The following is a 16,035-nucleotide window of genomic DNA, read 5'->3' on the forward strand; positions in this document are numbered from 1 at the left end:
TTGTTGTTTTTATTTTTTTTAGTGTGTGTGGATGTTTGCCTGCATGTGTATCTGTATACCACATGTGACCCTGGTGCCAAAGAAGGCTGGAAGATGGTGTCAGATCCCTTGGAAGTATAGTTTACAGGCAATTGTGAGCCACTATCTGAATGCTAGGAACTGAACCCAGGTCCTCTGCAAAAGCAGCAAGTGCTCTTTCCACTGAGCCATCTCTTTAGCCCCTCTATTTTGTCTTGGAAGTTAAATGGCAAAGGCAATCATCCCATGACAGCACCTCCCTGAGCTAGCAGCCCTGCTAACACACTGGAAAAGTTGTAAAACTCTTCCTGTTTTAAAGTAGAGAGCTCGGCAAGCGTGGCACAGCCAACATCAATTGAGCAGAGACTTTATGATCCTACCACATGAACTCAGCATCAGCTGAGAGTCTGAAGGTGGAGTTCTAACACAGCCAGGTGAGGCCCTCAACTAACCGTGTCCCCAAGAACCAACTGTTCAATGCCGACAAGACAGCCACAGCCCGGCTCTGGAAACCAGCAAAGATAAACAGCTTCTGACAGTGTCTTTTGCTGGAAAGACTGCTCAACTTCCACTATGAACAGTGAGAATCTGTAGCATTCTGGGCTGTGCCACCTCTCTGCTGCTGCATACCTCCCCACTCCTCAGAGGCTATGCTAGGCAAAGCAGGCTGTCGAGATTGGCTGCAGCATTCCTGCCACAGGCGGAGGCAGTAGCTCACTTGGTGTGGAGCGAGGGAGAGATACCCATTTTTAGCAGCACTGGTGGCAGGGTCAAACTCAAATGAAGAGAAAGAGCAAGTGGCTGTGCTTAGCAAGATGGCAGAACCAAGCAGATGCCAGGCTGAAGCTCTCAGGAACAGTGGGGACCAGCTGGTGTCTAAGTCACATGCTCCTGCCCAACCATCAGACTGTATGCATGCAAGGAAGATAGGAAAGGGTCAGGATAGGAAGTGAGGCATAGTGTGGCAGTCCCAGCTGCATGGTAGGTTAAGGCAGCAGGATTAACTGAGTCCAGAAGCATGAATAAGCCTGGGCAACTCAGTAAAAGCCTATTTCCATAAACAAACAAACCACTACCCTCAAACAACAAAACAAGGGATCAGGAGGAATAAAGGCTGGGGATAAACTGATGCAATCTGAGCTCTGGATGCCCTATTCTACTTATAATTACATCAAGACAGGAAAGAAACCATACCGGCATGGGTTCTGTCCAATCCATCCTAGGCTTCCTGCCAGTCTATATGAAGGAGCAAACCTCAGGCGGTCAGTCTTAAACACACAAACATGAAAATAACTGAGCTCTGCAAGCAAGGGTTCTGTGATTCAGGCTAGGCTAGTTCCTTATGCACACAGAATACAATTATAACCTTCTGGGAGGCAACAGCGGGACCCAGACCTGCTAAAACAGATTCTCAGCAAGGTCCAGTCTCCACTACAAACAAACACAGACACTCCTAACCCCACCACTCAGGAGACAGCCAGGCAGATCTGAGTTACAGGTGAGCTGGGTCTATAGAGCAAGTTCCGGGACAGCCAGGACTACACAGAGAAACCATGTCTTGAAACACCCCCTCCACAAAAAACAAAACAAAACAACAACAAAAAAACCCAACAAAACAAAATATTAAAGAAAAATAAATAAAACCAACTAGAGCTCAGTAAACAAGAAGATAGGATCTGTATTGAAGAAAAAAGCAGTCAACAGAAATTGTTACTAAGTGTTGCAAGATGCTGAATTTAGCGGATATAAATCAAAGCAGTTCTATTATGTTCAAAGAACTATTGGAAAAATTAAAGGGCAACATGACCAGTAATCAACAACCAGAGACCCCAAAGACGACAGAATTACAGAAGAGAACGAAATTAAATTTTTGGAATTGACAGTGCAGAAACTAGAGGAGAAAATTGACATCAGGAATCAACAGCAGATGCAAGATGGCCACAGACAGGATCATGAGTCAAGCGCTCTCCACACTTAGATGCAGCAGCGCTAAACTGCTGAGATGAGACCAAGCATCGCCAGCTGCGAGGTTGGGGCTGTGTGGGAGTCAGCAGCATTAGTGGCTGCCTTGTCACGTGGACACCGCAGGCCAGAGACGACGGAAAGGCATTCCCTGTGCAGCATGAAAGCTAGCAGCTAAGGATCTCATAACCAGCAACCCACCCTTCAAAAGTGTAGGCAGGGGGGCTGAAGAGACGCTCAATGGGCACTCGGTGCTCTTCCAGAGGGTCAGAGTTAGAACCTACATGATGGTTCACAACTATCTGTGATTCCAGTTCCTGAAGACTCAATGCCCTGATCTGGCTTCTGTGGTATCAGTCACATATGTAGCACATATGTGCATGCAGGCAAAATACCCATACATGTAAAAATACACTTCAAAATAAAGAATCGGTCTGAGCGCGTGCACTATTTGATTTAGTGACATCAATTAAGACAGTGTTGTATTGGAAGTTTTGGTTTCTTTAGAAAATCAGTTATGTTATATAAATACATTTTTGTTTTAATTCCAAGTGTGGGATACGGGACTGCCTTAGTTTATCCACAGCTGATAACAGCCTCATGTGGCTTGGAGAAGGGTGTGGTCTTTGCTAGCTGTAGTGGAATTCTGAGGACTCTGGGAGAGTGTAAATATGAGAGCCCAGAGAGAGGCAAGATCTTCTTTCTAGAAGATGGAGGAGGAAGAAGGCTGCATGTTCGGCCTGCTGCATTTGCCACTTGCTGCTGCTGCACTGCTAGATATCCTAATGACTGAGACTGGTATTTTCCCAAAGAACCCGATGACCCTAACCAGCTAGAACTGAGTCTAAAGAGGTCTGTATCCCTTTTCCCTTCTAACCTTCTTTCTCTCCTACCTAGGGTTGGGGGGTTGGAATGGCAGTAGAGGCTTAATGAATCCCAAATAAAATAGCATTGTAAAAAATAGACACTACACTATGAGGTACTGGCAAGAAAATGAACACATAGAGTAAATAAGATCAGAAACAAATCCCACAAATAAATGGTCAAGTGAATCTGTACAAAGGGCAGATGCAATTTATCATGGAAAGGTTTAATTATGACTTTGAATCATATTTTATGCTTACTAAGTTTTCATATCAGGTCCTAGAGACTTGTAAGCAAGGAGGTGGAAGGGACTTGTATTTATCCATTTTCTAAAAACCTTGCATAAGTTTTCACAAAGAATATGAAAATAATATTCTGGAACCCCCAAATACAACCTGGTTGATTCTGTTCTGTCTCACAAAGAACAAAATCTGCAAACAGAATGTCATCTATGAACTCCCAAGGACAAGAATCATGACATCACCTCCCACACTTCCTCTTCCTTTTGTCTAGGAGTTCAGTGAGGGGAGGCTATACACAGCACTGATCCTGTGGGTACCACAGGCAGGAGGCAAGGGGAAACAATGCTGTCCTGTGCCTCTCAGAGTCCTGGGCATGCTTCCAGAGAGTGGTCAAAGCCCGACTTTCTTCAGACTGAGGCTGCTGTGCTTTGCTTTGCTGTGCCATGCCCCTGGCTGCATGCCTGTGCCTAAAGACTAAGCTCAATGTGGAAGGACTGTGAGCTCTATGATGCTTTAAATCAATACTGAATTACTTGGCTGAAAACCTTGGCCTATTCATTTAAAAACCATGAAGCATATACTATTCCAATCTAATGCACAAAAAGCAGAGTATAAATTTCAAGGACACAGACTGAAATTTCAAAACATGAAGTACTGGAAACAAATGGAGAATTTTAAAAAGAAGGCTCTTATTTAAAGCAAAAAGGATGACTAGAAGGACAGGGAGTATGATCTGAATCGCTTGTAGAGTGGTTTGTAGGTGTGTTGGCACTCTGAGTGGAAGGCAGCTATAGCCTCCAGCACCCCGGGGTCCACTTCCTGGCACCAGCCCTATGGAAACTGCAGCATCACGCATAGGACTACTGGATGCTGCAGATGTACTGGGATGGATGTTCTATGAAAACACTGCTCTACCTAGGAGCAGAGCAGCCCTCTCCATCCTACCGTAACAACTCCAAGTTTTTAAAGTTCCTAAAAGAAAAAATATCTAAACCAAAACAACTTTTATAAACAAACAAACAAAAACCTCCAGAGGAAAATAACAGAAAACAAAGTAAAATATAAAGTTTTAAGAATGACTTATATATCTTCAAGATACTAATTCTAGCTAAAAGATTAGCTGGCTCATATCTCATAACATAACCGTAAGAAGCTTCAGGATCAAACACAGATTCCCTGCCTAGCAGGACAGACAGAGCCTGTCGATGCTTTGGGGACGTAGACTATGAAGGTGAATGTGCCTGCCTGTAAGGACAGAGAGGAAAGCACTCAGCAAGTGTCCTAGCACACAAGGACTGGCCCCTGGGGACAGAGCGTGTGCTGCAATGCTGAAGTCTCACCCAGGCCCTGGCATCTGGCTGGCTAAGATTATTTGTGGTCTCTCCCTAAGTTCCTCAACTCTTGCTGAGGGTTAATCTGTCTTCAACCTCTCTCAGACTTTGGGAAGGACCTCCTTTCCCTCCAAGTCCCTCTCTCCCAGGCCCTTCTAGATCTGGCCAGTTAAGCCTCACTCTCAGCCTCCATCTGTTCCTTTCTATACTGACTGGTTTCATCATGTGAACACTTTCTACTGAAACTCTTAGTCTTTGGCAGGCTCAGCCTCTTTCACTAGTGTGGGATAAATGCTTGAGGACTCTGTGAGTGTGACTTAGACACAGGTTTTATGAAAGAGGTGAGTTTCTGAGGACAGAGACAAACTCTTTCTGACCAGATGTGTAGGGGGTCAGGTAGCACATGGATTTCTTAGCAGAGAGTTTTCATTAATAAAAGGTATTTTTATTATTTTAAATGATGAATGTGCATGTATGTGTGTGTGGCTATGTACATAGTAATGCAGATGCTGGTAGAGGCTGAAGCTGGAGTTACAGGCAATTGTGAGATGCTCAAAACAAGTGCTAGAAATTGAAGCTGGATCCTCTGCAAGAACAATGTACATTCTTTTTTGGGGGAAAGGGGAGCTGTTTATTTGTTTGCTTGTTTCAAATCAGGGATTCTCTGTGTAGCCTTGGCTGACCTAGACTCACTTTGTAGGCCAGACTGGCCTTGCACTCACAGAGATCCGCCTTCCTCTGGCTCCCTGAGTGTTGGGATTACAGGCATGCGCCACTGCACCTGGCTGAAGTGAACATTCTTAACTGCTCTCCAGACCTTACTTATGGGAAGAATTTTGGTGGCAGGATGAAGTGGAACAAACAGGACAATTTTAAACAAGTAAAACAAAAACAAAACAAGAAACCAAGAGGCCACTAGTGAGTGATGAAGACCCCAGGAGGAAGCCTGACTCTTCCTCATGCACAACCAGAGGTGCTGACTTCTCATGTGCTCTCCACACACAGACAGAGTTGGGTGGCAGAACCTCCTCTCGCTCTTTGGATCTCAAGCCTTTGTTTTCACTTTAGGCTATTCAGACAACTTCCATTTTCTAAGGTTCCATTCTCACACTTTAAAAAGAATACATTTTTTTTTTTGGTAGAAGGAAATAAATACAATGACTTTTCTAGAATTCAAGGTGTATAACACAAACTCTGATAGCAAAGCTTGCAGACTGCCTGACTGCAGCTCTCCACCTGTCATTCGGAATAGCCTTGCCCACACTCACCTGTCACCTGCTTGTCTGGGAGAGAAGGGATTGGAATGGCGGACCCAAACTTAACCAGGAGACGCTCATATAACCAATCAAAGTGCTTATACCTGTGGTTTACAGATCGATTAGTGTTCTGCAAAATAAGGGAAAGAGACAAAAGCATTACCAATGCCAACTACTGAAATGAAAGAGATTGTAAGCTGCACACAGCTTCCTTTTTGAGAGCAGGTACTCACAGTGGGTGTTAGCTGATACTCAATGTAGCTCTTCAGACCATACATTTTGGAACCTTTCCGGGGATCTGCTACCACACAGTCAAACGTAGAGGTAGGATAAACCCACATTGGGCCATAATCTCCAACCTAAACAATGATCCAGGACAAGTTAATTCTGTAACTTGGGAAAACGGTAACACAGCTACAATGGGGCAGAAAACAATTCCTTTTAGAATTGGTAGTCCTATGGCAGCCATTCTTGCTCCTACTGGAGAAGGAAGGCTGGTCTGTAGTCTTGGTAGGCATCACATCTAAAAACCCAGTTGTCCAGATGAACCATCTCGTCCATGTGGGTAACTTGTCTCATGATAAGAGAAACTGGCTCACAGCTAGGGAGCTGAAATACAGAGCACTTCCTGTACCCACAATTTAAAGCTAAGTGGGACAGAGCACCTTTTCTTTTTCTTTTTTTCTTTTTTTTAACTTCTAACATTGATTGTTCTTTTATGAAACAAAAATTGAAATATCAGGGATGTCATATTCTCAGTTTTTGTATGCACTCTCATCTGGTTTTTAACTTATTACAAGGCTAACTGGCAAAACAGTTTTCAAATAAGTAACTAGTCTGTGGATGATGCTTGGAGCATCACCGGTGTAACTTTAAAAATGAGTTCTGAGACTGGCCACAGGCTGACAGCCATTATTTCAGCCATGGTGTGTACTGGGGTGCTCTGTTCCTCAGCGGCGAGACAGAGAGCTGGGTGTGGTGGCACACACCTGCAGTCCCAGCACTTGGAGGGATAAGGGATAAGGTCATGAGTTAGAGGGCTACGCAACACAATCCTGTCATAAACACAACAACACAACCACAAACAAAATAAAATCCACAAAAGGGAGAGCAAGCGGGCCGACTTCTTCCCAGGACTTCCTGTGTGTGTGCAGAAACAGGAACCAGCTGACTTGCTGTCTCTGAGCTGCAGGCCTGCCAGGCCTCCCAGGCAGTGCCTGCCTGTTCTTTCTGCCCTGTCCTTTGTCTACCTATGACAGAGGCACAGGTTCAGACTGCTAGGGGAGGTTTCTCACATTTGCACTGTTCCCCAGAGGTCTCCCTGGGGTGGATGACGAAGGGGCTTAGCTGAGCTCTACACAGGGTATAGAGAACTGGCATGGCAGTCTTGAGCTCTGATCGTCTCTGCTGTCTCAAATCTGGCTGCTTTCATCCAGTTAAAATTGCATCCAAGGCTGGAGAGGTGACTATGGAGGCCCACGGCTGCCAAGGCTAACACATGGCCTCATAGCAACCCTCCCCATAGAAGCAACAGTCTTGAGCTGGTTCTGGTTCATTAATTCCCAAATGGATGGAAACAGTTTCAGATCTGAAAGCTCCAGATACAGGGAAGTGGATCTCAACATAGAACATAAAAGGAGAGCTGAATATGGTGGTTTATGTCTATAATCCTAGGACATGGCAGTGTCCTAGGTGAAGTGAAGGCAGGAGGGTCAGAGTTCAAAGCTAGCCTTAGCCATGTTGAGACCCTGTCTCAAAACAAAAATAAAAGCAAAATCGCCTTAAAAACTACCCAAAATCGGAAATGCAGGATGAGTCAGGAAGGAGGCAAAGAACTGGAGATGATTAAATAAGGTACCAAAGAGGTCTCTAAGAATACACAATTAAGGACATAGACTTCAGGACAGCAACTGAGGGCCTGTCCCGAGCACCAATCCACTGTGAAGAGGAGAAAGCGTACTGCCTGAGTCCCCACACTTATCAGACCTTATGCTATCAGTGAGTAATAAACTATCCTAAGCACAAACTTTGTCTCTGTTTTTTTCTCAGCCTCCTGAAGACGCAATGGCTTTCCCATTTCCTTCGCTATGTGAGAAGCTTCACCAGCAAGCCTGCCCCCAGGCTCATGAGTCTACGTCTGGCAAAACTCCTGGACAGAGCACAGGCTGGACTTGGTTATAGTCATGCCTGTGACAAAGTCCACACTGAAATGTGAGGGGCAGCCAGGGGCTCTCAGCTCCACAGAGCTTTACATTTAACGAGAGGACTCGTGATGTGCCAGGTTTTGCATTTTTCCCAGCCTGGTACAAAGATTCAAATCTTCTTAAATCAAACAGCTCAGAAGAGAATCACCCCAAATATGCTATGAGGGACAAAGGGTAAAAGGCTTTGGGATATTACACCTCTATTTGGAGGTTTCTAGAATTTGAAGCTTTTTATAGATGAGGGAAAGTAAAGGATCCACTACTATTACTATATTTTATCATGCATCCCCTGAAACCAGAGATTGCAGCAGAAAGCCATGGTTCCTCTTGCTTGTCTGCATCCATGGTGATTACATCCAAGGCTTCCCTTGGCTACAGGTTAAGTCAGTAGGGTTACAAAATAGTCACAGCTCTAATTCCCACCTAGAATTTCACTCAGGAATTTACTGGGTATTGCTTAGATAGAAAATGCATTAACAATCGAAGTATTGGATGAAACCAAAGAGCCTGTGCCATATTATATAATAATCATTTAACCAAGACATATTAAATTGTTAATGGTACCATTAACTCCCAGCTCTTTTTTTTTTTTTTTTTTGCCTCTTATCTTGAGCAGACATCTGGTTTACCGGAAGAAATCTTATTACCAGCATATTAGGGAAAGCACCTTATTCAAAGGATGTGTGCTTCTACCTTTGTCAGGGTGGAAACCTAAATATTTGAATTAAACCTAAATAAATAAGGCTCTTTAAAAAAAAAGAATGCAAAATATGCTCTAAGTCTTAGGGTCTCCGATATTTTAGAAAAGAAAAATATTAAAACATGAGAGATGGTTCAACATTAATACTTGAAAGACAAAAAGAATACTGAGAAGCTGTAACAATTATTAATTTATGCTGATTATCTTTAGTACTCTTAATAACATATTATCAACTATCTGGGACAGTATAAGTGTGCTTAAAAATACTTCTAAAAAGACTCATGTTCTTAGGAGAGGTATTATAAGACACTTTAATTAGAAATAAAGCAAACAGACAAGAATGAACAAACTTACAATGATGGGGATTTTCTCTTTGGGTTTTGCTAGTTGCTTGGCCAACAAGTACTGTTCCATGCCAGGTTTTGCAAATCCAGGAAATCTGATCACGAAGAAAGTGCTTGTGAGTCTTTGTCCTTCCTCATTCAAATTCTACGATTCTCACCATGTGACCTTAACACACCAGTGTTAGCCTTGTTCTGTCTTTCAGATGGAAATTTTGACGTGAAACCAATGTGGCCCGTTTGCCACTCAGTGGAGCCTGAGCAGGGGTAGGGAGCACATGGCTCCGGCAGGTGTGACGCTGACAGGTACTCTCCCTGCTTAGCCAAGTCTGGAAGAAGCTATCCCCAGTAAGGAGTGAAGGGAAGACATACATAAAATACTCCTGGCCCCTGTATGCAGCATGGCAATTGGACTTGGCCACTTGCTAACATGTCCACATTTATGCACAGTCAATTATTATGAGGCAGACAGCAATAAAACATATTAATTTTTTAGCACTATGAAGATGTGTTCTCACAATGCTTCAGTACACTTAAATTTCCAACCTCCTCTTCTGACACAAGCTTATGTTCCAGAACTAGACTATAACTAACCTATAAAATGGATTGTTGAAAGCTCTGAGTACTAAAAATACATAAAGGCTTTACATTGTTCTCGGCACCAAAGAGACAGAAGTCTTGGTGGTAGGGGTTCAAATTAGCCTGCTCTAATCTGGTTTCAAGCTGGAATGACATTTTAGAACACAACCATCATTAACTAAAGCCAACCTCTTTGCTTTAGAGAAGCAACTGAAAAAGGTTATCCACCTCAAAAGAAACCTCTGGGCAAGTATGGAACAGAGGGAGGGTGCTAGGCTCTGGTGCTGGCTAGGTGGCATCAGCTGCTAGGTTGTTTTGCTGTCTCCTACTTTTCAGAGAACCAAGAAACAATCTATACATAAACAGCTTTAAACATATTTTGCACTTAGGCTGAAAGAACAACTGAGAGTAATGGCTAACACAGTCAATCTTCTTGAGAACTCAGTGTCTAAGAGATAAACTGTGGATGGCCATGACCAATTTTATTATGCACATAACTAAGCACAAAACCATAATGGAAGAAACTGGAGAGGCATCAAAGTGTGTGGTCTAAGAGCTCATTTAATCCCATGTTCTTTAAATAGACAATAGAGACCTTGCAGGCTCCATTACACTAAATAGAGACCTTGACCCTAATCTCTAGATATATGCTAAACAGGAGGCTTTCCAAAAAATTCAGACACAAATGAACATTCTTTGAATGCACTGTGGATTGAGACAAAGCATTAGCAGTCTGGGATATACTGTTTCAATTATGACTGCTGGGCAAGAGAACTCACTAACAGCATTCCTTACGTGCTCCCTCAGCTCCTAACCCCGAGGGCTGTGTTCAGATTCACAGCAGGGACTCTACAAGTTCCACAAACTGTTCTTTAAGCTAAGAGAACTCTAACTGAAAACGCGTGTTAGAAACACCTTCTGCAGAGACTGGGATAATGAGCTTTTGGTCCTGACTGCCCGGAATCCTGATTCGGTCACCTACCTTCTGTGTGACTACAAACACTATACCCACCCTAGCCTTCCCTGCAGTAAAACGGGAATGCCGTACACCACAAAGGGATGCCAGGGTGCCACGAACCGTTCTGCCCAATGCCTGGCACATGGGAAGTGATTGACTTGACTAAATATATTTCCTAACAATAATTATTTTTATTGATGAAATATTAGTGTATCATGGAGTTTATAAAAGCAATTCAAGGCATTCTGAAGTTGTTTTTGTTTGTTTGTTTTTGGCGGTCCAAACTGGCCTAGCCTCATCAAACTGCTCCATAGAACGTACACATAGAGCTGAGGGTTATCCTGAACAGAGTCTCATGCTCCACCTGCCATGAGCCAGAATTATAAGTATGTGCTACCGTGCTTGGCTTGGAGGCTTTTTAACTGAATAAACACTTCCCTTATTATGTTGGGAAACTGATTAAATTAAATCAGCTTCTAATCTAAGATTACAGGCCAAACAAGACTCAAAATACAGTGGATTACTAGATAGAAAAATGTCCAACTTTTCTTACATTGCTGTGTGTGTGTATGTACCCTCACAGGCACACTCACAGGCTTGTGATCCTCTGCTCCCCTTTAAGCTTACTTGTTCAGGGGCAGCTTCATGGAAGAGGCACCTGGACGACTGTTTCCCCGCTGGATGCCTCCTGGTTCAGCTGACTCTGAATCCTTAAAGTACGGTGATGAGGACTTGGGGTCGTCCCAGTCTTCGTCCCACTCATCATCATCACCAGTTGCTATAGGTAGGGAAAACACAAACAAAAAACAGTGAGACAGAAAACATAAGTGACACTGCCTAACTGAGTAACAGCCGCTGCTTGAGCTCGCCAGCTTTTAAGCTGGAGAGCAGCATGCTGTGCTGACTGTCACGTGGATCTGAAGAGCACAGGCTTTGCAGTCAGTCTTAAGGCTTAAGAGTCCGAGTCCTGCTTTTCTTTTAATGCAAAAGACAAGTCAGAAACAGATTAAACAAGGCAGCCAGGGGAACAAAATCCTGAAAAGGCATCTTCAACCAGTGGCGCTGAGAAAACTATATCCATTCACATAAGAATAAAATTGAGCCTTACCTTACACCATATGTAAAAGTCAACTGAAAATCAGTTACTTAAATGTAAGATAAACAATTAATAAATAAAAGTTGTGTGCTGATTATGGTTGCTAAGATCTACATGAAGACTGAATCAGAGTTTTAAATTCTCTGTGTATTCAGACATACATGTCTATTTATCATGTATGTCTTCATGTCTGTGTACATGTGGCAGCCAGAGGACAACTTGGTAGAGTTAAATCACACTCTCTCTACTATGTGGATCATGGGAACCAAACTTGGGTCGTCAGGTGGCGAGCAACAACTTATACCCTCTAAGCCACCTTACCAGTGCCAATATCACCAATTTTCAGAAAAATGGAAGAAAACCACAATGAGCTGTCACCACAAGTGTTAGACCATTAGTCTACAGTCAAAAGGTCAAGAGGTAATGGCGAAGGGTGCAGAGAAAATGGAGCTCTTATAGCCTTGGTGGGAATGGAAATCTATGCAGAATTATGGAAACCAGTACAGAATTACAGAAAGGCATGGGGATCCTTAAAAATGGAAAAAACGACTCATCTGCCCTTTAGGAATTAAATCAGCACCTTGCTCCAACATTCACTGAAGCATTACTTGTAAGACCAGGATGTGAAGTCAGCCCAAGTTTTATCAGCACATGAAATATAAAGAAACTGTGTGACACATACATACTGTGGTATTATTTAGCTTGAAAAGAGGAATCTTGTCTGCAATGAATCTGGATGACATTATGATACTTAAAGGACTCCACGCCCAGAAGGCCAAGAAGCAGCATCATCCATGTGGAGAATCTTAAACACTGCTGAGCACATGGAAGCAGACAAAAGAACTGTGCCCACTAATGGTGGGGTGGGAATGCAGGGATGCAGATGGAACGGAGGGGGGTGTAGAGATGTAGACAGGATGGGGAGGGGGTGCAGGGATGTAGATGGGAGGGTAAACAGCACAGTTTTCAGAAGTCATGAGTTCTTATGCACCCCTGGGTAACTACTAGTGTTTCACTGTATACTGGGAGTTTGCCAAGAGATTTTAGATGCTCTCAGAAAGCATATATATGTGCACATTTATGTGCCATGTGCACACACACACGTTATAATATGATGGGATGGCATGTTAATTTCAAATTTCAGTAATCATTGTCTTATGTATATCAAAACATCATGCTGTTTAGCTTAAATATAGATGTGTGTGTGCACATGCCTGTGTGTGATCTTGAGACAGGGTCTTACTAGATAGTTCCCGCTGTTCTGTAACTCACTTTTGTAGACCAGGACGGTCTCAACTCACAGAGACCCACCTGGCTCTGCCTCCCGAGTGCTGGGATTAAAGGCATGTGCCATCACATCTGGCATTAAATATAGAAAAAATTTAAAAGCAGTGTTTTCCTGCTCTGAATGGCTTCTGATTAACGCAGACTACAGCAGTGTGGGCTGGTAACCAAGAGAAGCCTTAACATGGACAAAGTTCATCTTACAAACTTACAAATAAGCAAAACAAAAACAAAACAAACTTAATTCACAGATATTAGAGAGAAAAAAGGGTAACACCTCTAAAAACAACTACTTAGTGATAATGACAGATGTGGAAAAAGGGCAGTGAGTGTCTTCTGCCTTAGGGTCTGTTGTGTCACAAAGAAGCTGAGAGGTTCATGCCAAAAGCGAAAAGGTGTTAGATGTTAGAGAGCATCAGAACAGAGTACACCTGTATCTTCTAGTTCCAGAACTGTCAAAAGCGTCCTTCTTTGGGGGAGGCAATGTCTGTATTGTGTGTGTGTGTGTGTGTGTGCATATGCACATTTGTGTGGGGATGGCACACAAGCACATGGGAACTGCAGGGCAGCTGTGGATGCTCTTCCTCAGGAAGGTCATCCATCTTTCATAAATTTTAGTGTTATATATTTACACCACGTGCATGCAGTGTCCACGGAGACCAGCAGAGGCCACTGTATCCCTTGGAACTGAAGTTACAGAAATTGTTAGCTGCTGTGGGAGTACTGGGATATGAACCCAATCCTCTGTAAGAGTAACAAGTGCTTTTGACCATCTCTCCATGCCTGACCACCACCTTTTATCTATCTATCTATCTATCTATCTATCTATCTATCTATCTATCTATCTATCTATCTATCTATCTGAGACAGGAGCTGTCCAGTGAGCCCTAGGGAGCTGTCTGTCTCCATCTCTGTGCCACCATGCCTAGCATTTTTAAAATAGGTTATGGGGACCAAACTCAGATCCTTTGCCAGCTAAGGTACCTCCCCCCATTCCAGAGAGCCTTCCTTAATCATTGAATTGCTTCTCCTTCAATAAGTCTCTCCTTCACTTCAAATCCAGTCACAAATGGTAAGCAGAGTCCCCTGACCTGGTCCTCGTGCCTTGGCATTTCCTGGATGAGAGGAGCGCCTTCCATCCAGAAGACTCTGGTGCACTCTAGAGAGCAGCTCACCACCAGAAAACAACAAGCTACGAATGGCTGAAAGCTTAGAGTCTTCATCCCCAGCTCACCCTCTGTGAAGAGAATGGCTGGAGACGAAGTAGATGGTCAACCACGCCTGTGGGATGAAGTCCCCAGAAAGCTCCCTGGGGTCCAGGGTTCCAGCAGTGTCTCAGCTGGTGAACATATGCACATGCTGATGGTAGCAATGACCCCTGGTCAGCATGGAACGCCTCATGTATGATGGGAGAGGGCTGGAAGCTCCTCGCATTCTCCCTGCCTCCCCCAGCCCATCTGAAAGCTCATCTGTATCCCTTGATTTACTCTTTGTAATAAACAGGGAGTCAAGGGACTCCCTGAGTTTTGTGCACTGTTCTAGCAAGTTCATGGAACCTAGGGTGGAGCTCCTGGGGGGCACTCACTGCTCAATCAGGAGACAGTGGCAGCATTGAACAAGACTGTAGGCCCCTCTGTCCAGCATCGCTGTGCTGTGCTGACTCTGAGAAAAGCAAGATCAGCATGTTCTTCCTGTCAGTCACACAGTTTCCTGTGAGTCGCTCAAGCGGAAGTTCCCCCTCACCTGGTCCTTGGTAGGCCTGAGGGTGGCCAAAGGCAGTGTCCCAGTTGTTAACGCTGTTCTTCTGAGCACCAGCCCCATCTGTCCTGGTGCCCCAGGCATCTGAGCTGTCCCAGTTCCCAGATTTGGGAGCATTCCAGGCTGACCAGGGGTCATTGCCACCAGCAACCTGTGGGAGGGGAAAAGGAGAAAGAGCATTTGTGAATTCTAGAAACTGTATTCAGCAACAGGCTGAAGGACAACTGAGAACAAGGAAAGTGCTGGTAAAGTCAATGGGAATGTACTTGAATCTCTACGCCCCTAACCCAAGGAAAAACAAAGGACAGCGTGATGAACAGTGTCAGCCAGCTCTCGCTGACGTGCTCATCCTCTTGTGGCAGCAGGAATGACAGCAGACATGCTATTACCAAAGGTCATTTACCACTGACCTTACTGCTTTTAAGAAGGTACTTTTAACTAGGTCTTAATTCTCATTTTAAAAAAGTAATAATTATAGTAAAAAAAAAAATTCAAGTGGAATAAAGGAATAAGTAGCTGAGCAATAGGCCTGCCACTTTAGAATGTCTACCTGATGTATGGCAAATACAATTCTTGTTCTGTAACTCACTCATTATGTCTAACCTCTTTACCTAACCTCCAACCAATTAAATTAAGCACTGTTCAACATCCAGGAGCAATATATTCAACTTTATATCTAAAAGCGACTAAAGCCTCACAGACACAGAGAAATACATATACATGGCCGTATAACAGGAGGTTATTGGTGTATAAAGGATGGCTATTTCAAGCCATTACTGAAAGAATTTACAAAATTAGCTACGTGTCTGAGGAGCTAGCCTAGTGTGGACTTGGACTGTCGCACCAGAAGGACCTGAGAATGGACTCAGTGGCCACAAAGGTGTGGCTTGCACACTCATGTATCTATAATCGCAGAGGAGTTATACTCATGACAGATGCAGTCAATGTGGTGTCTAATAAGCTAGTTTCTGAGAAGCACATCTCCCGGTGATTTCGCTGTGGTCTAAGCAACAGAGCGTGCTTGTACAAACCAAGGTAGCACAAGCCTAATGCCACCAAGGCTGTGGTGGATACGTATGTGCTATGGCCATGATCAACAAAACACCACGAGATGAAGTCAGGTAGAGAGAGGACGATTCCATTACAAGATGCAGCACACACGGTATCTGACATTGCTCCGGCTGGGGTGAGATGTGAGAGAGTTTGCAGCGAACGTCTTTTTCAAAAAGTAGTTGGAAACAATGGGCTTTGGAGTGTAGTGTATAATCAACCAGTACCACAGTTGTTTATGCCCTACTGTGCACAACCGAGCACATGCTTTCACACGACGGGCAGCAAGTAGCTCAAGCAGCTGTGTCTGCGGCACTGTCATCAATGTTCAGCTTCACTACCATCTTATGGAGCCACTCACATATGTAGCCCGTCGCCGACCCAAACATGGG

At 43.9% G+C, this 16,035-nt stretch overlaps 1 protein-coding gene across 2 annotated transcripts in view; it reads right to left on the minus strand.

Moving 5' to 3' along the window:
- Snx9 (sorting nexin 9) overlaps positions 1–16,035 on the minus strand; it is a 78,785-nt gene that overhangs the window by 14,531 nt on the left and 48,219 nt on the right. For both annotated transcript variants that reach the window (XM_021635723.2, XM_060373549.1), the window contains exons 5-9: positions 14,579–14,744; positions 11,083–11,233; positions 8,932–9,016; positions 5,907–6,032; positions 5,686–5,803 (exon numbers count right to left, since the gene is read on the minus strand). In XM_021635723.2, coding sequence (XP_021491398.1) covers positions 5,686–5,803; positions 5,907–6,032; positions 8,932–9,016; positions 11,083–11,233; positions 14,579–14,744 — 646 coding nt within the window. The remainder of the gene's footprint in view (positions 1–5,685; positions 5,804–5,906; positions 6,033–8,931; positions 9,017–11,082; positions 11,234–14,578; positions 14,745–16,035) is intronic.

This window comes from Meriones unguiculatus, chromosome 20 (assembly GCF_030254825.1).
Source record: "Meriones unguiculatus strain TT.TT164.6M chromosome 20, Bangor_MerUng_6.1, whole genome shotgun sequence".
Classification (NCBI taxonomy): Eukaryota; Metazoa; Chordata; class Mammalia; order Rodentia; family Muridae; genus Meriones; species Meriones unguiculatus.